General features: G+C 41.1%; 2 protein-coding genes and 1 long non-coding RNA gene across 13 annotated transcripts in view; 1 reads left to right on the top strand and 2 right to left on the bottom strand.

Moving 5' to 3' along the window:
* LOC121903716 (citron Rho-interacting kinase) overlaps window positions 1-19736 on the top strand; it is a 49348-nt gene extending 29612 nt beyond the window's left edge. For 2 of the 11 annotated variants that reach the window (XM_042421032.1, XM_042421031.1), the window contains exons 16-41: window positions 3346-3543; window positions 5498-5691; window positions 6499-6634; window positions 6722-6826; window positions 7121-7261; window positions 7581-7688; window positions 8521-8752; window positions 8853-9005; window positions 9199-9222; window positions 10175-10342; window positions 10895-11075; window positions 11596-11684; window positions 11783-11887; window positions 12090-12259; window positions 12676-12720; window positions 14133-14213; window positions 14317-14452; window positions 14572-14711; window positions 14834-14926; window positions 15071-15179; window positions 15374-15502; window positions 15775-15855; window positions 15961-16039; window positions 16116-16289; window positions 16972-17260; window positions 18506-19736. In XM_042421032.1, the coding sequence (XP_042276966.1) occupies window positions 3346-3543; window positions 5498-5691; window positions 6499-6634; window positions 6722-6826; window positions 7121-7261; window positions 7581-7688; window positions 8521-8752; window positions 8853-9005; window positions 9199-9222; window positions 10175-10342; window positions 10895-11075; window positions 11596-11684; window positions 11783-11887; window positions 12090-12259; window positions 12676-12720; window positions 14133-14213; window positions 14317-14452; window positions 14572-14711; window positions 14834-14926; window positions 15071-15179; window positions 15374-15502; window positions 15775-15855; window positions 15961-16039; window positions 16116-16289; window positions 16972-17260; window positions 18506-18529 (3384 nt within the window). In that variant the 3' untranslated portion in view covers window positions 18530-19736. Of the gene's footprint in view, window positions 1-3345; window positions 3544-5497; window positions 5692-6498; window positions 6635-6721; window positions 6827-7120; window positions 7262-7568; window positions 7689-8520; window positions 8753-8852; window positions 9006-9198; window positions 9223-10174; window positions 10343-10894; window positions 11076-11595; window positions 11685-11782; window positions 11888-12089; window positions 12260-12675; window positions 12721-14132; window positions 14214-14316; window positions 14453-14571; window positions 14712-14833; window positions 14927-15070; window positions 15180-15373; window positions 15503-15774; window positions 15856-15960; window positions 16040-16115; window positions 16290-16971; window positions 17261-18505 lie in introns of all 11 variants that reach the window. The other 9 variants (XM_042421030.1, XM_042421029.1, XM_042421036.1 and 6 more) reach the window with 6 other exon arrangements.
* Window positions 8648-12160, bottom strand: LOC121903721. Its single transcript, XR_006098088.1, has 5 exons — window positions 12070-12160; window positions 11955-11999; window positions 11567-11661; window positions 8888-8999; window positions 8648-8739 (listed from the first exon to the last, which is right to left on the bottom strand). It is a non-coding gene; the product is annotated as an uncharacterized LOC121903721 (long non-coding RNA).
* mtmr3 (myotubularin related protein 3) overlaps window positions 12758-19764 on the bottom strand; it is a 36349-nt gene continuing 29342 nt past the window's right edge. The window contains exon 22 of the transcript XR_006098086.1: window positions 12758-12775. The gene's annotated coding sequence lies outside the window, so the exon portion shown is untranslated. The remainder of the gene's footprint in view (window positions 12776-19764) is intronic.

The raw sequence follows: 19764 nt of genomic DNA, 5'->3' as shown, positions 1-19764 counted from the left end.
AATGTTATGATCCTCAAGATAGTGAGTTAGCTGCTTGTTGACAAGTTTCTCTAATAAGCTAAAATGGATATAGGCCTATAGCAATTTAAGTCAGCCTGATCACCACCCTTAAAAAGAGGGTAAACAATGGCTGCCTTCCAGTTAACTGGTAATTCAGCAGTATGAATGGAAAGGTTAAAAATGTCTGGTGCCGCAATAGTGTCCATGTTCAAAGAGAGAACTGCTACCCCAAATAGGTGCACATTTTTATATTAGTGTTTCTCAATTGAATTGTTTGTTGCCATGATGCCACAGCTCACGTGCAGCACTTCAGTTGTGCACATGAAGTACTGAGTGAACTGCCATTACCAAAACTAGACCTGCTGGAACAGTTAGGTAACTCACAGGAAGATAATGGCTGTCATCCAGTGATTATTGCTATTTGGCAGAATCACATTCAGGGGATTTTTTCTTTCTTTTGCCTGTTTTTTTTTCTTTTTTTAGCCTTGCTTCATGGTGTATGTATGCATATGTCATGGAAACAATGCGTTTGACCATGCTTTAGTTATCTAACACAGAATCCCTCAGTCCATACATACTAACTGCATTGATAGTTTAAAATGTATATTGTTGTCATTTTCTTTCTATTTTCCATTTCAGCAGATATATTTATTTCCTCTCCTTGCTCTCTTTTACAAAACCACACCATCTTGTCCAATCAACTAATGATGCTTCAAGAAAAATAGCCAACTCTTTAAATAGAAAGATACGTTTTTCATTTACAGTACCAATTTAAAGTCACACCTTCCATAGTTACTGTTGCTATCCAATCGCTTGTTATCTTTTTGTTAATTTTACAGAAAATGAGAGCTGAGACCACTTTAAATGTTATTATTATATTATATAATTGAATACAGCATGGTTTTATTGTGGAGCCCTGGTGTCCCACTAATCTTGAGAAAATTATGGTGTCATGTTTAAAGGATTTAAGTGTCTCCAAATTCATATATCTCGAATAAACACCAAGACCATCATGGTCTTCATTTATTCCATTGCCCTACTTTTGAGATCCTCCCACTCGCAAACTGTTCAGAAAGGATCGTCCATATATTCTGGCCACCGTTCAGACAAACACAGCCAAGGTTCTGCAACAAGCGAAGCTTGAAATGCCACTGTATTTTTTGCCTTGCTAAGACTTGTGATGTTGATTAGTCTGTCCGTTGAACACTTTGGACAAGAGCAAGATGTCTTAACAACCACTAGCCATCATGTAACATCATCAGTTCAAAGTTCAGTTTCATGACCAGGTATCTTAAAACTGATGGACAGATTTTCATAAATTTTTCTGCAGATGTCAGAGCATGATTCCATCAGACCAAAATTTCTTTACGAATTACAAAGCCCATTACACCCCGTTTGGACACTCCATTAACTTTGCTCTTGTGCTATCCTCCAAATGTCCAACCAAACCAAAATGTCAACATTGCAGACAAAAAAACTCATAATCAACAGATTGCCATGAAATTTGCTGACCACATTCTTAATGCTGCCTTTTTTTATTTTAACCTCACTTTTGTACAGCTGTAGAAATAACAAAATCATCAGTCTGTTCATTGATTATTGATTGCTCATTGAGTGTGTAAATAAGCACTGCAGCCTATCTGGGCCACTAGTGTGGCTTTTGACTTTCAGCCCTTTGAATTAGTTTTTGTCTATTTTCTATGTACATTAGCTCTTTATAGACTTGACTACCATTAAGCAGTCATGTGTACTGTTTAAACTTTGAAGAAAATTGAAAAAGGTCATTTTGAGTTTTATGATGGTGGCAAAGGTTTTTATAAGAGCATATTCTTGCTAAGACCCTGCTAAGATCCTGATCCCACTAAGTTAGAGTTTAACAATAAGACAATGGATATTGTGAGACTATAGTCATTTGTCAACCATCAGAGATTTAATTCTGCTATTTCTACCAAGGTAGTTATCCTTTTAATAACTCTGGTTGTATTAGACAGCTGTGGACAATGGTGAAATTAATGAGAACTACCTTTACATACATATATTGCAGTTTCAATCATATCACTCACCTCTATGTAGGTAGCAGAGATTTAACTAAAAAGGTGTTACATTTTAGAAAATGTGGGTAAACCAACATCACTCCTGCTCAGTCTGTTTCATAGAAAGAGCAGATGTTCTTCAGTACTCTGTACTATCAGTGTACAATGTTTTGTTAATTCAGGGAAATGGTGGGACTGATTTGCTACCTCTTTAACCAGGCTTTTTATTCTCTCCCACAGCCTACACAAACAGTATTGAACAATTTGTAATCAGTAGTGTTGAGGATGCAAAGCTCCGGATATGATTTACTTTAGGCCTGCGAGTCGCTCTATAGACTGGGATGACAGACGAGTAGAGTAAATATAGAGGCTTGCCAGATGCCCACTGCATCCATTCCACAGTTGACTTCCTTGCCCCGCCTTAAGTATTTAGTTGCTGCTGTCAGTCCCTTGCCTCGGGGGAGCAGAAGCACTGAGTCAGTACAGAACAGACAGCTAATTTATGTACTTAAAAGCTTTGCCTCTTTCCACCCGCCACCTTGAAGTTCTGCGTGGTACACATGTTCCCATGAGAGCCGAGAATAAGGGGCTCTTAACAGGCAGCCTCATCAGCCTCATTTCCCTACAGCATGCACAGTAGTCATGGCTGATTAAGGGAACAGACTGATGCTGATGGAATGATTAGCCTACTCCTTGCTCTGAAAGCTGTCTGGGTTAAACAAGAAGCCTAGATATCATACCAAAACGATTACTGCATTATATCACTAACCTAGATATTTGCTTCATGTAATGATGCAGCAGTAGAGTTTAGACCATGTGGAGTGTTAGGGCCAGTTTTGGTTAGATATGCAGCATGTATGTGCATATAGAGAGAGCACAATGTAAGCGAGACCTTTTATGCATGTAGATTGTAAAATGTATGTAAATGTATTGTGTACACTGTTACAATTTTAGAAGTCCTGTATTTATATACATCATATCTCAACTGTGTTAAAGCTTACAAACCTGATGTAGAAGTGCGTCAAATCTCTTAAACGCAGTTTATCTACCTTTTTTATTTCAAGTATAATTTCTTTTCCTTTTAGGCAGATGTACATTTTTGTAAATTGAATCCAAAGTATACAGTCTGCCTTTTAATTTAAAAAAAACCTAATATCTAATGACAAAAAGTATATTGATTATTTATTAGTTAGAGGTAGTTGTTTGTTATTTGGTTGATAGATTTTTGGTGCAGAGTGGGTGCTCTGTATATTTTCCCCTCCTTTCCTCCCGTGTCACTGGCAGTCCTGAGTATCCTGATGACTTTCTGCAGGTGATCACAGACCTGGAGGAGCAACTGACCTCTCTGACCCAGGAGAACGCTGAGCTGAACCGCCAGAACTTCTACCTGTCCAAACAGCTGGATGAGGCCTCAGACGAGAGAGAAGACCGGCTGCATCTCAGCCAGGATGTGGATAGGCTGCGTCGGGAGGTGGCTGACCGCGAGATGCACCTTAACAACCAGAAACAGGTGAACTGGCTGCTGGTGGTCCTGTGTTGGTTTTGTGTGTGTTTGTGTGTGTGTGTGTTCTTTCCTTGCTCATGTGGGTTTCCTTCAACAGTCACTGCATACAACTGAGCCAACATGTCACCATTATAGTCCAGTAGTTTCAAAATTCTATGTGAAATTGCCACAAAATATCAGCTGCCCTTAGTTGAAATCTGTAAAAAATAACATTTTTCTGTCTTCTTAGACAGTCATAATCCTTTCTCTACTTCAGACTCCTTTGCCTTGCCCACTTCCCACTCACCAGTCAGACACCAGTTTTCACTTATTTACATTATGTGATATCTCAACACACCCTGTGACAGGTGACCTAGACATCTCTCCCAGCTCTGACAGTGTTAAGTGTAAATCAGGCAGCAGAAACCCTGGGAATATTTTAGTATTGTTATGTGCTGTATTCTGGATGGAGCCGTGTAGTGAGAGAGAGAGAGAGAGCGAGGAGGTTGTGTGATGTGTTCGCTGCCCCTGTGGGAGGATATGTGTGTGGGTGTCCAGTAGCGCTCTTGGTCCTGTTGGTTGTGTAACCAGTGATGGAAGTCATAGACGAGGGATGGGGTGGTGTGTAGGAGGGATGTGTCATCCCCATCACTCCCAGGTCGTGTCAGCTGTGGAAGCGTTGGACTTCAGAGGGCCGTGGTGTTGCTGCAGCACCAGTACAGACTATATTTGTCTCCCAATGCTTTGTCTAAAGCAGTGCATTGCAAGACATAAAACACGGCGCTTTGTGTGGGCCCTAGTGATGAACATAGAAAAATGTTCCAAACATGTCATTTAAACAGCTCCATGAGAGTATTGATGCTGGTTCAGAGCATCTGTTTATAATCGCAGTTTTGGGGTTATTATTTAAACTCAAGGTTTGCATAGTCAGTAACATAGTTAATTAGTTGTGTTATTGCAAGTATGCGGTTCAAGCTGCCATCATGTTTGTATTGTACAAGTGCAAGTACAATTTCATGTACTTGTATATACAGTAGGAATGTGCAGAGCTTAGTATTTGTATCTGTATCTGTATTTGTTGAGGCACCAAAATTATTTGTATTTGTATTTGTATTTGTATTCGAATAAAAGTGGAAAGAGGCTTAAAAATCCTGTTTTTGTTTTTATTACGCTTTTAATTTTAGAAGTGATACAATAAGTGTTCATGAATAAACTACCTTACGAAGGAGGTCCCCACACCGGGTCTCAAACTGCGCTGACGACTGAGCTAAAACTCATCGCCTCATTGCAGACAGACCTCTACCTATTTATACACCCATAACACAGAGACAGCACACCATGTAACATGTAGAGAAGAACTTCAAAGGTGATTCTTGCTTTGCACTTTTCATTTATTGCCTATTTTTTACAACCTAACTTTGTGGAAAGGAGAAGGGGAAAAACAGGTTATGGAGAGTCAGTTGGGAGCACTGCACTTGTGTCAGTAGCTCAGCTTTGTCTCTGGGGAACACCCCCAACTCCTGGAGTGATGTCCAAATAAGGATGTGTGTCATGTAGCAGGTAGATGTGACTCCCCTCGTTGAGACCTGCTAATAGACGTAACTGCAGAGCAGAGGAAAGAGACTGAGATAGCGATGTAACCAACCTGCATGCTGGTTTTTGACATGGTTTTTGTTTTTCTTCCCAAAAACAAATAGTTTTTGTAAAAAAAAAAACACTATTTGTGCTTTGCTGAATAATGTATTTGTATTCGGGCACACCCCTAAACTGTATATTATATATATATGTATATATATATGTGTGTGTGTGTGTGTGTGTGTGTGTGTGTGTATCTGTGTGTGTTGAACTAATAACCTTTCTCTCTTTATATCTCCTTTTTTCCCACTTCCTTTGTAAGAATGAATGACAACTTTAGGAGTTGTGTCCTTGGCACAGTCTGGATACCTAACAGTTATTTCTACTAAATCATCTTTTGCACCAGAACCTTGAGACACTGAAGACCACGTGCACCATGTTGGAGGAGCAAGTTCTAGAGCTGGAGACTGTGAACGATGAGTTGCTGGAGAAGGAGAGACAGTGGGATGCCTGGAGGGCATCTTTGGGGGAGGAGAAAAACCAGGCTGAGAGGAGGAGCAGGGAGATCCAGAGACTGCTGGACACTGAGAAACAGAACAGGTTAAAAGCACACACGCACATGCATACTGTATCACATAACTGTGTGGACATTAATTGACTAAATTGGCCCCTAAACATGTATAAGGTTTGCCTTGCATGTAGTGTTCTTGTTACTAGAGATAACAAGCCAAATGCAGTCAGGCTTACAGCACATTAAGATATTTTCAATACAGCTACAATTTAGATTAATATTTTTGAAAGAGACATAGGTTTTTTCATCTATAGTGGCTTCAATAGTCCATGATATAATTTAAACATAAGACATGTTACATTGTGAGAAATTGTTATGATTGATTGGTAAAGACTCCTTTTTGCTCTGAATGCTGTTGTTGCTATCAGTGTTGGATCTGGCTCCCTCCGCCTACACACACTGAGAGCAACAGGTTTTCGCATATTCTCTAGGGTTCGCCAAAAGGTATTCTGGGAAATATATGAAATTATTTTCTGAGTTGATGTAGGCAAGGCACGGATACACAAAAAGCATATTAAAACACCATCACTCAATAATACCAGGAGTGCAAGGAATGATGAGGAAGATACATTACAGAGCTTTTAAAAGTTTATTTTCCTTTAATTCTAAACCCAAGCCTTTACCCTAAACTAACCTTTAAACCTCTCCTTTCTTTTCGAAGAGTGGGGAAATACAACATACATATTGATACATGAGACTGAATTCCTTTCATATGATTTAAATAATATCTGTATGCAAGTTACAAAAATAGCAAAAACATTACAGCTGATCTGGAAGAGGATGCTCTTAAAGACTCATAATAACCAGTATAAACAAAGGTTTGCTGTATGCTCCAGGCTTCGTGCAGAGCAACGCAGCTCAGAGTCTCGCCAGGCTGTGGAACAGGCAGTTAAGGAGCACAAAGCTGAGATCCTGGCCCTGCAGCAGGCCCTCAAAGACCAGAAACTCAAAGCTGAGAGTCTCGCCGACACTGTGAGCATTTCAACACTGTTGAGTAAGTATTTTACCCTTTGTAGTTTGCAGATTTAACAGTAAACTCTTCCTGCTTTCTGTCCTCAGTTGAATGATCTGGAGAAGAAGCATGCCATGCTGGAGATGAACGCCCGCAGTTTACAGCAAAAGCTGGAGAGTGAGAGGGATCTGAAACAGAGGCTGCTGGATGAGGTACATTAAATATTTTGACACATATACAATGTACCATTGATCTTTATTGTTTTGTTTCATGGATTATGTACACATTTTAGATGTTTAAATTGCTGCATGCTACTATTGTGTCTTTATGTCTGTTGTAAATCAGTTGCCAGACTAGACAAATAAATTGATTTTATATTTGTAAAGTCATTGTGGTAACAAATGTCAAATCTTGCCGAACGGTTTGGAAGCAATCGTTTGTAAGAAGTGCAAGTGGCAAAGTCACAGCGTCCAGATGCTGACAAAACAGCTGTTTTTCCTCCATAGCAAGAGAAACTGCAGCAGCAGATGGATGCTCAGAAGACCCACATCTTCCGTCTGACTCAGGGGCTGCAGGATGCTCTGGACCAAACTGACCTGCTGAAAACTGAGAGGACTGACCTAGAATATCAGCTGGAGAACATCCAGGTGCTGCTACACACACATACATACACGCACACATATATCAACTAATGTATATCCACAGAAAATATACATACTCAGAGATTATGAGGTGGTTGAGATTCATGTAACTACAGCCACATGCTCCCCTGCTGGATTCTGTTCTGTTACTATGTTTTAATAGTGAAAAGACACTTTCATACAACTCAACACACACATGCCCTCCACACTTTGTCTTATCCCACAGTACACACACCCCCATCTCTCTGTCACCCTCTCTGTGTGAAGTAACGTATGTGAGGAGAAATTCATGGCAATAGTGATGTTCACTTAGCTCCACCTGCAGGCTGTGTACTCCCATGAGAAGGTGAAAATGGAGGGGACCATCACCCAGCAGACCAAGCTCATTGACTTCCTGCAGGCCCAGGCCCATGGTGGCTCCAAGAAGAAAAAGGTCAGACAGGATTATATGTTTAATTGGAGTAATTCATAATTTGTTAATCTTCCTACACAGGTCTGGGTGTTTTTGATAACCCTGGGAAAATTCTGCTGGCAATTTAAAAGTTTTTAGATGCTATGACATTATAAACTTATGATTATGAAGGAAACAGTAATATCATCTATAGATTGATATTATCATTTTCACCCTGGCCAACCACTATCACCCTACATCAAACGAAAACTAAGTGAAATCTTCAAATTCAGTTAAGAAATATTAAGATATGGGAGGAGAAAAAATCTAATTTCCAAAAATAAATACTATGAAGGAAAAGAATCAGATATCTGACCTTGGAAGTATTATTAGTTCAGGTTGACAGAATCATGATCATGCTGCCACTTGTTCTGATATAAAGATATCTTCAGGTACATTATTGTGGAAACATTGAATTCAATGGACTGAACAGATGAATTTACTTCTGAATTCCAGAGATAGCAGAAGGACAAATTATGTAATTTATTTGTTTCTTTTAGGATGTGTTTGAGAAATTGTATTCAGGGAATTAATATGACATGGTCTTATAATTACTTTATTACAAAGGTTAAATTCAGGGCAGCCACAGATGAGTCACTTTATGCATAAATTATTATCACAACATCCACCAGCCTCTTACACAGTCAGAAAGTATTGTTTTGAAAAAATGTATTGAAAAAATTGTTGTTGTATTACCACCACATAGAAACTGAGTTAAAATGGTTTAAAACAAGTCTTTCTTGTCTTTCTAGCAAAGAGTTAGAATCTACCTGCCTCTCATTCCTGTGTGTATCTGTACGTTTGTGTGACTCAGGGTCTGTTTGGGCGTCGTCGAGAGGACCTGTTGGCTGCCATGGCTGCTCAGGCTCAGGCCCAGGCCCAGGGTCAGAGTCAGGGCCAGGTTTCTCCTGTGCCCCCTATCCAGCCAGTGCCCCTGCAGTACAGTGACATGAAGGCAGCTCTGGACAAAGAGCGATCTCGCTGCTCAGAGCTCGAAGATGCTCTGCAGAAAATGAGAGCGGAGCTGCGATCTCTGAGAGAAGAAGGTGAGACTAGTCTCAGTAGACTGACTGATGACTAGAGTAAACAAACAGCAGTGTTGTAAACAGTGATGTAAGTTCAGTTAATAAATTATTCCAACCCCAGCGCTCCAGTATAAGGATCATGGTAACTCTACAAACCCGGCCACAGCACGGCAGCAGATGATTATGTCTGTGAAGTCTCCTGAGCACCAGCAGGGCCCGACCAGCCTGGCACCCTCCAACTCTGGACGCAGGAAGGACGCAGCAACACCTGAGGGTGAGTGAGGGGATGATGTGCCATGTAGCTCAACAGCTTCACTCAAACTCACTCATACATACATACTCAACACCTACTGGCCCTTACCTGCACACATATGCACACACACACATAGACACACACATATAATCTCACTCGCGAAATATCATTTTATGGAGCTCTTACTATCCTTTTTCTTTCACACAACTTTCAGAGAGAAGGAGGGTCACTTTTGAAAGTAAGTCGCCCAAACTCATGGTTTCTGCAGTTTGGTCTCTTATCTCTCTTCTCCTTTTGCCTCATCCATTCCTCAAAAAGGCCAGATTTTAAAAGCTCTGCACTCTTATAAAATGTCAGATCCCACCAGGCTGGTCAGGCGAGGCTGAGAAATCTCCAAGTAAATTTCCCCCTTTTCAGTGCACAGCTTTAGAAATCTGAAGCATTTTATCTTGGTTGCTGAAGCTTAGCCAATCTGATTTTCAGAACTCTGCTCTGCTCTTTAACCCACTACAATCCCACCTGAACTTGACATCATACACTAACTGAGATGCACCGTATTATAAACTCTGTCATGCACAAAATGCTGTATCACCTATTGAATCCACACTCAGAAACTAAAGGTATTATTCAGTCACCTTATTTCCTCTTACAATACAGCCAGGTTACAATAATAAAGTTAAGACCAGATGATTCCAATCTTAATTGTAGTAAGATCACAACAATATGATCATAAAAGCTGCAGTGCGACATAGAACTAATAAAAACAATAACAGCAATTAAATATAATTAATTGTGATATTTTGTAGTGTAACATGTATTTCTAAATTTTAAACTAAATAAGTCAGATACCTGCACGTCCTGAGGAGACCATGTGTTGTATGGAACATATTATGTGTGTAAACTTGCAAGCAAAGAAAACCGGGCACACAACGGGAAACTTGACATTGACTGAATAACGCCTTTAAAATGCAACAGTGATTTGGCACAAACAAGAGAGTAAATTAATTATTTTTCAAGCATTTTTGTCTTCAGAGCGTACTTGCTTATGCATTTTGCTAAACATCTTTTGTTGAACTGATTTCAATGCTGGTATGGCATGGTGCACTGAGGTTTTGAAATGATGGATGTACCTGACAGAGTCAGCCATGCTGGAGCTGCCTGCCCTCACTATGTTCCCTGACTGTATTCAGAGTATAGCCGCCGTTTGAAAGACAGTCAGAGAGACAGAGAGAGGGAGAGAGAGAGGGTACACCACAACACCCCTCACCGCTTCACAGTGGGACTCAACATGAGAGCTGCCAAATGTACCGTGTGCCTGGATACTGTGCACTTTGGTCGTCAAGCCGCTACCTGTCTCGGTAAGTAAAATATGTATTCACATGGACAGCTCTGAACCAAATTTTCCACATTACCTTTATGTAAACTAAATAAAGATGACAGTAGTTATTTATTTTAATTTGCTGCCTCATTTACAAAAGTAAAATTGAAATTTTAGCCCCTTTATTTATTTGTTCTTATTATGTAATTTCTATTGTATAAATAGAAATTCTAATATTAATTGTGGATATAAAGTGAGAATATCTTCAGTATTTGTGAGGCCATGTTGATGGCTGCAGCTGCTACATCTTATGCACTCCCATTGTTTTGCCTGACCTTTATATAACACGAAAGTAACGCAAAAGAAACCGGAAGTAACATGTAAAAATGCTAAACTCTCAGATATTTAATTGACAAGCACTAAACACAGACCTGTTTCTGTTTGCTTCTTGAGTTAAATACCTAAATTTTCATTAAAATGATATATTATTTGTTTCAGATTTCATATTTTTATTCACACCCAGCTTCCTGTGTCCTGCTGAGGAGAGGAGCCACAACCTGCTCTCTCTTTAACAGTGTTTTCTCTCCTCCAGAGTGTCATGCTTTGTGCCACCCAAAATGCTCCCCCTGCCTTCCAGCCACATGTGGCATGTCCAGCGACTGCTCCCTGCATCTGTCTGACGGGTTGTGCCGGGACAAAGGCAGCTCTCCAGGCCAGCAGCTCAAAGAAGCCAGTGGACACATGCACCTGGAGGGCTGGATGAAACAGCCCAGGTTAGCTATAGACACACTGATACTATGATTATTTTAGCTTTTCTTGCACTGTTTTGAAACCATCCAGTCTTAACTATTGGGGTGCTGTATGGTTGCCATGTGGACGGGTGACAAACGAAAGGAAAAACATGAACAAATGAGTAGAGAAACATAACAAATGCTGCTGTTTCCACATAGGGTAGAGAGGGTCACTAAATGATTTGATGAGAATGAAAATGATGTGAATCATATGCTCCAAAAACTGGTAGAATCATGGAAGCTTACGCCCATTCGTGTATTTGTCTCAAGCAATAAAGTTTCGCTGGTCTGCTCCCTCCCTGTGAAGCTGTGTCATCTACTCTGATCAGGCAGTCTGATGTTACTGCACACAAGTCCTCACAGGCTCTCTGTTATGTTCTGTCTGACAGAATCCACCCATCTGGTACTTAAACCAATTTAAGCATTTGTAGCGTTTCCTGGAAAAACTGCTCAACCTATTTTTATCATGTTACCTTTGTAGTAATGTCTTATGTCATTGCAGAAATGGGAAGCGAGGCCAGGGCTGGGAGAGGAAATATGTGGTCCTGGATGGGACCAAAGTATCCATCTATGAGATAGAGCCCAGAGAAGGTTACTTGAGTCTTTTACCTGTGTGACATAACAACATAATTCATTTATCTTCTAGAGCTGATCATTTTTACTGCCACTGTTCTGCATGTGTCACTCAGATTCAGTGAAGCCTCTGGAAGAGTTCGACCTGTGTTTGTCAGATGGAGAGGTTGAGGTTTATGGAGCAGTGGGAGCATCTGAGCTACCCAACACCTCCAAGTCAGGTATACACAAAATGTTCTACTCCTGTCCTTCATGTGTTACTTTCCCTCTGAATTATTTCATACTTACATGTATCTCAGACAAGACAGATCTGAAAGGGTTCCAGAGAGCCCCCTGCAAAATGAAGCATGTTCTGCTTTCACTATAAATCATTAAAATAAGAGAAGAATTTTGAAGTCCTTACCTCTGTTCCCCATGTGTCAGATGTTCCCTACGTCCTGAAGCTGGAGTCCCGATGTCACGCCCCCTGCTGGCCTGGACAGTCTGTTTACTTTATGGCTCCCAGTTTCCCAGACAAACAGCGCTGGGTGGCAGTCATGGAGTCTGTGGTGGCCGGGGGGCGAGCCTCTCGGGAGAAAGCCGAGGCCGACGCAGTGAGTATCTCTGAAGCAGCCAAGGGGCAATCAGCACTGTGTCCTCAATGTCTGCTGACTCAAACCATAAACCGTTACGACCACAGTCACAGATAAGTGTCTTGTCTATGGCTGCAGACGTAAACTCGCTGTTTAACTGTATGGGGGCTATTCATGAGCAGCGGATTTACCTTCTTTATTCTTGAATAATTCATTTTAAGTTGAGAGTTTTTATGGATAACCCCCGTTTCACTTATATGTGTCATTAATTGTCCCCTTCTTCTCTCCTCTTCTCTTTCTCTCCTCTCCCTCTTTCTTGTCCCTCTCGCTGCTGTTTGTTGCTTTTTCATCATGCTACATTGTATGTCCGGTATATGGGCACGTTTTGTTGATTTGCTCGATTCTGCCCATTCCATTGGGTTTCATTGCACACATAGGCTGCTGTGTCCAAAAGACAAATGGTTCTGTCTCCTCTGGTCCAGGTAAAGAGTTACAAAGATACAGACACAAGACTTACTGACACACACACACACACACCTGCATATCCTTCATGACGCACGCAGTAGTGCATGTGTCTGTCATTGTGTTGGTTGTTCATCCCCTCCCCCCTGCTCTCACCTCACCTCACCTGCTGTGACCACTCCTCACTCTCACTATCCTCTGACTGCAACACTGTCATTTCCTGTACAAACACTGTGTTGATGTAATAGATCAGTGTTGCTGAAATATCCTTCCCTGTGTCTGACCACTGTACACTAATTCTCACCCAAGATGTCTGATCATCTTTGGGTTGATCCTCTTCAGCTGTGCAGTCCAGAGGACCAGGGATCAGATAGCAGATTTCTACCTGCTTGTGTACTCGTCTGTGTTTTTACCCTGCTGCTCCTCTGCACACTCTGTAGAGACTGGGACACAAGTCACATGACTTTGACTCAGCTGTGAGACACAGGCCACAAACGGAGAGAAACATCAAGTTGACAGCATTTCTGACTTTTTAAATAATTTTGGGGGCATTTTATGCCTTTATTAGACTTAGAGAGAGGACAGGAAACAAGGGAGAGAGAGATGCATCATGAATGAATCTGATGTTTTTATAGATTAACTCTAATTTGTTTATAGTGTTTTAAACTTATATGATTGTATTGTTGGTTTAAGATTGTTGGGACAAAGTGTTTTTGTTGCAACCTATTACGTACTACTGCTTCTTATCATTTGTAGGTTTTTGGTTTTCACAGGACTATGGGTGCAAATTAGCTGTTGCATTAACCCAGGCAATCAGAGTTAATTAATGGGTGTTGTCCCCTATAAATGAATAAAGTCAGTCCCAGTCAGTCTTGAATTGGGGACATTGCATTTCATGGTCAGCGTTTTAATCCCTAAGCCATGGGGTTGAGTCTTTTTCTGTCTTTTTTGCAGATGTACATCTGTTGTGTCTATATTAAGAAAAACATTTCTATGACTATTTTGTGACTCTATGATGTCTCTCTTGTAGAAGTGATAATATATCTCAAGGGTCTTCCTGGTTAAATAAAATCACATGTCAGTTTTACAACAGAAGTAAATTTTATATCATTGTTGAAGTAACAGCAGAGAAATCTTTACAGCTCTTCAACTTCTAGTTCAGCATTTACTCTGAATATTTAGATTGCAGTGAGAATTTTAGATCTGTATATTAACAATGCAGAGAAAAAAACTGATTGCACTCACTTTCTACTTTTGACAAGCTATGATTAAAACTAGACTGACTAGTGACTTGGTCCCACCTCTGACACTTGTTAACCTGCACAGTCCTGCAGCCGTCCAGCCCTCTCTGTTGTGCTCCTCTGCTGCCTCTCCCTGAGGTCATGTCAAAGTCATGACCCTGCTGATCTTTCTCTTCTCTCTGCTCTTCCAGAAGCTACTAGGAAACTCTCTCCTAAAGCTGGAGGGAGACGACAGGCTGGATATTAACTGCACCCTCCCTCTTACAGATCAGGTACCGGTGTTGATCACACTGATGTATCATCATGTGTTCTGTATAAACACACGATGTGAAACTTGATCATGATTGTGAGTGAGTTTTCCTGCTGTGCCCACAGATAGTTCTGGTGGGCTCTGAAGAGGGTCTGTATGCCCTGAACGTTATCAAGAACTCCCTGACTCACGTCCCTGGCCTGGGATCAGTCTTTCAGATCCACATCATCAAAGAGCAGGAGAAGCTGCTGATGATTGTTGGTGAGACCTCCAACTTTGTCGTTTCCACCAGATGATAATGGTCCAGTGAGCAGCAGAGTGTGAGACTGAACTTTTAGCTCAACATCAGCTAGTGTGTAACATCTGTGTGCGTCTTGTAGGGGACGAGAGGGCGTTGTGTCTGGTGGAGATTAAAAGGGTGAAGCAGTCACTGGCCCAGTCCCACCTGCCCAACCAGTCTGAGCTGGCTCCCCACATCTTTGAGACGGTGAAAGGCTGCCATCTGTTTGCTGCTGGGAGAGTAGGTCTTCTCCTCTGTGACGCTTCACATGACGTGTGTGTGTCACAACTTCACTTGTTTGTGGAAAAATGTGATGGTACAAAGTGACTTTAGAAACGGCTGTGTGTGTGTTCTCTTTACAGATAGAAAACGGGCCTTGTATATGTGCTGCAATGCCTAACAAGATAACCATTCTGCGCTACAATGACAATCTCAACAAATACTGCATTCGCAAGGTGGATATGACCTGTTAGCTCCACATCTACACAATACACTACATATTTAATATACAGAAAGAGAATAAAGTTGCCATAATAAGGATTTGTTGTATTAACTCCAGCTTTTTGTCTGGATTCACATCTCCATTCTTCATCTCACAGGAGATTGAAACTCTGGAGCCCTGCAGCTGCATTCATCTGACCAGCTACAGCATCATCATCGGCACCAACAAGTTCTACGAGATCGAGATGAAGCAGTTTGTGCTTGAGGGTGAGGACGCAAACAGAACATTGTTGTGATTTTAGAAAACCATCACAAAGCATAAACATACAGTGTTTGTCGTTTTTCAAGTTTTTATGGACATTTATTTAAGGTGTTGAGGCAAATTTTTTTTCAAGTTTCAAGAGATGATGTTTGTGACCTCTTAAACACTTAAACCAGGTCTTCTGTTTGTTCCTCTGCAGAGTTCTTGGATAAGAACGATGTGTCACTGGCTTCGGCAGTGTTCGCCGCCTCGTCCCACAGCTTCCCCATCGCCATCATGCAGGTGGCCAGCAGCATGCAGAAGGAGGAATACCTGCTGTGTTTTCACGGTGAGCGGTGAACAAAGTGGTAGTGGTTAAAAACTAAGATATAAAAACAAAAGAATATTTTTAGTACAGTATTGATTTGTTTTTCTTCTCCAACCATATGTTCATGTAACTACATCAGTGTCATAGTTGTGACTTTGATGTATACTATAAAGTCACATTGTGTCCATGATAGTACTGTCTGCACACAATACCACTCCTCTCCTGTTTTGAGGTTAGACACTATCAAGAGCACACAGAGGAGTGTGTAGTGAGTTTTGTTATTGTTGTCGTAGAGTTTGGAGTGTTTGTGGACACGTACGGTCGAAGGAGCCGCACTGAGGAAATCAAGTGGAGCCGTCTGCCTTTGTCCTTTGGTAAATACGCTCTATAACTCATATAAAGCTGCATGATTAAATGCAGAATAACACCACCAGGTTTTGTCATCTGAATAATTACCTCTGTAATGTTCTCTGGTGCAGCCTACAGAGAGCCCTACCTGTTCGTCACCTACTTCAACTCCCTGGATGTCATCGAGGTTCAAGGACACGCTGCTCTGGGGTGAGACATTCTGCCTCCTGGAACACATTTGTTGTTTTTTTAGTTGTATTTCTCACATCGTTGTCCCTGCTTCTAGTCCTACAGTGCTAGCCCACCTTGACATCCCCAATCCTCGCTACCTGGGCCCAGCCATCTCCTCCGGGGCCATTTACCTGGCCTCCTCTTACCAGAACAAACTGCGGGTCATCTGCTGTAAGGGAAGTCTGATCAGAGAGTCCGGAGAGCTGCAGAGGACCGGCTCCAGCCGAGGGTCAGCTCCTCCATCATGTTTGACCTTGTTATTTTAGTCTGAGCAATAAAATACAGCAAAAGAGGAAAAAACTACGGGATTTGAATGAACATGTTGAGATTAAAACACTTCAGGGGGCCTTACAAAAACAAATAACTTCATGTACATTTATTCTGCACTTTCTGGATTCCTTTATTTCATAGGAAGAAACTGAACTATAGCAAATAAGTAATTGTGCAGTTTTAGGATATGACAACAGCACCATCTGCTGTTCCAGGTTAAACACCTATCACTCCATTCTTACAGTATGATTCTGGAAATTTAAATCTCCATTTGCCACCACAGCTTCTCTTTTACAGATGCCAAGCTGCAGAGTGTAAGCCTGAACTTACATTAAGATCAAATTATCTTCCTCTTGATTGAACTTAGCTGTTAAAAAAGGAAAATTTGATCTGATATTCTGATAACTAATGACTGATGTCATGTACACACTGTGTGGTGATGAACCTTTATGGATGTTGTCATTATCCACAATATAAGAACTTCTACTTGTTGGAATCGAATCTACTTTTCTTTTAAAAGCAATATTAATGGGCTTAAAAGTTCTGTTTGTCAATTGTTGATGAATCCACTCTAATTAGCATCACCTCACAAGTTCAGATAACACATGGTGACACGCTGGTCTCTGCTGTGTTTTCTACAGTAGTCCCAGTAAGCGAGGCCCGCCAACCTACACAGAGCACATCACCAAACGTTTGACCTCGGGCCCCGGTAGCCACGATGGCCTGCATCGAGAGCCCAGCACCCCACACCGCTACCGGGAGGGCCGCACTGAATTCAGACGGGACAAGTCTCCGGCCCGGCCACTGGACAGGGAGAAGTCGCCTGGCAGGGTGCTGGACAGTCGCAGGGAGAGGTCCCCTGGGAGATTCGGGGACAGCACCCGACTCCATGCCGGGTCTGTACGAACACAGCTCGCCCCTGTTAACAAGGTAGTGTAAGGGCGTCCTGCTGGCTGGGTGGTTAAGATGTATAACGTATAACTGTACGTCTCTGGTTCGATTCAGGATGAGACCTTAGAGGGCTCCATTACTGAACGTCTGATATGAATCATCTGTATATTTGTAGTTTAGACCAGTGGTTTCCAACCTGAACAGCCAAGCGATGTGTATTTGTGAGCCCACAACACAAGTTGTATGTCCTCAAGCTGAGCAGATTGTTTCATATGAATAGTTTTAACAGACATAAAACTCCCAAGAAATTAAATATTTTAAAACAGCTAAAAAATAGATTCAGTTTTGTGTATCTTCTTCTTTCCTGTCTTGTTAATCATCTTGCGACCCCTCAAATATATCTTTTTTTGGGTGGGGGTCCTGACCCCCAGGTTAGGAACCAGTGGTTTAGACAACACTCCTCTCTGGGAACAGCAAAGCAGGAAAATAGGAAATAAAAGATAAATGGTGTGCAAGCAACAAAAGACTGCAATAAAAGATAATGCTAAAAACAATATGGATGAAAAATAGTCACTAATATACAATAAAAATATATATATATTCAGTTTTATTAAATACTATATATCATATAACAAATGAGAAAATATGAGAGTACTGTGAAAGCAATGACAAACATTATCTCTGGTACCAAAGGCAGTCTAATATGTGATCATTTGCATTCTTGAATCTGATCATTATCCTGCTCCACAAACACACAGCTGTTCATTTTCCAGCTAATGGATCAGCTCTGGTCTGTTCTGTAGATTGAGGCACTGCTCAGACACGATGCAGCATTCTCACAAGTGTTCGGATTGCTATTTGTTCTTGCTGCTCAGTTGACCAGTCATCATACCAAGTTAATGTCAAGGACCTTTACACTCCTGTCTGGAATTATACTCAAGTATAAAAGTTATCATAGGCAACAGAAGCATTCACAGAGAAACAGAGTTTTTTAAAGCGTCAGCTAGAGACTGAAGTGACTTTGCATCTTTTTAGAAGTAAAATTGTTAGTTTTAACTTGCTGTACTAACTTTTTTAAAGTAGAAGTCGCTCTATTTCTGTGGTGTAAATTTTCATTTTGGGACAAAAATGAACAAACTAATGTTGTTTAGATTTCCACATTCACTCACAAAACCTTCAGCCATACACTGTATTTAATAGTACAAGGAGATATAATATGAATATAAACACTCTGTCTCCTCTAAATTTAAACTTTCCTCCTTTGCCCCTGTTCTTGTCTTGCAGGTGTGGGATCAGTCATCAGTGTGAATCCAGTTCAGTGCTCCTCCTGACTGGAGCTTGAAGATGAACCATGGGAAACTCTTGATCCACTCTTGAGTGCAAGCACACACACACTCACACGCTAACACACACACATACATCACCAGGCTGACCGTCAGCTCCATTGCCTGTACATAGTGCAGTCTCAGTTCCTCATCTGACAACACATAAACCTGCACTGGGAGACGTCTCCTGCGACAATCTTCTCTTTTCTGACACATGCTTTCGTGGGAGAAATCCCGCAGTAGATTTGTTGGCAGGGAACCTACGCTGATCTACAGATCAAGAGAGTCTACTTTATAATATATTATCAAAGTTGTAAATATTGCTGTCTGAGTTTTTATAGACAAAGGGAATAGTCGGCTGGTGAAGCCATGTCTATTTTTTTTAAAAATGAGTTTCTAAAGACGTTGCAGGGAGACTAATGATGTTGTTGGTTAAAACAATCTAATAGCAACATTTCATTAGAGTCTGAAATATCACGCAAGGTTTTTCTCTGTTCAGAGAATCAAACCGACATTTAATTACTCACATAAATCAGGAGGCGAGAGGGGTCTGAGGAGGCAACACTTTGCACACGAGATTGGATTTGAACAGGAGTAAAAAAACTCATTCTTGTTACATGCCCAGTCTTCTTTTCTTCGGATCAAATGTATGGTCCTCTTGACTGAATAGCCTTTGATATATATAATTGCTTTATTGACAGTCGTCGTCCAGCCATACTTTGTAAAACAATTATAGCAACGTTTTGCTCCAAGTGTTCCTTGTGTTGTTTTTAGCAAACCTAAGATAAAGAGACATGCAGCTCTGCCTCTGATGACGGACGTCGTGCAGTCAGGCTGACTGACGCAGCCTCAGCTTGCTCTTAGTCCGTTGCTGCTGCTGCTGATTATGGTACAGATGTCCTGTTTCTGTGCAGTGATATGAAGTCTAGTAATCGTCAGGGATCGTCACTTTCTAGTATCCTTTCTTTAGAGCCAGTAAGACCACCACCATTCGTCACATCAGTGAGCATGACTAACTTAGAGCAGCACTTGTCGCTTTTTGATCTCGATTCTCTCTCAGTTGTTCTTTTGTCATGTATTCACTTAAATTTGCATTCAGTAAGTAGACATTGATGTTAGACAGTAACTTAAGAGTTTCTTGATTTTTAGATATGTATACCAGTACATGCATTAAACATGATTGAAGTGTTTGACTGTTTTCTTTTTTGTGTGTTTGCA

The sequence above is a fragment of the Thunnus maccoyii genome, chromosome 9 (genome assembly GCF_910596095.1).
Source record: "Thunnus maccoyii chromosome 9, fThuMac1.1, whole genome shotgun sequence".
In the NCBI taxonomy this organism is placed as follows: Eukaryota; Metazoa; Chordata; class Actinopteri; order Scombriformes; family Scombridae; genus Thunnus; species Thunnus maccoyii.
The sequence above is the reverse complement of the archived record's forward strand: the minus strand, read 5'-3'. Positions and strand labels throughout refer to the sequence as shown.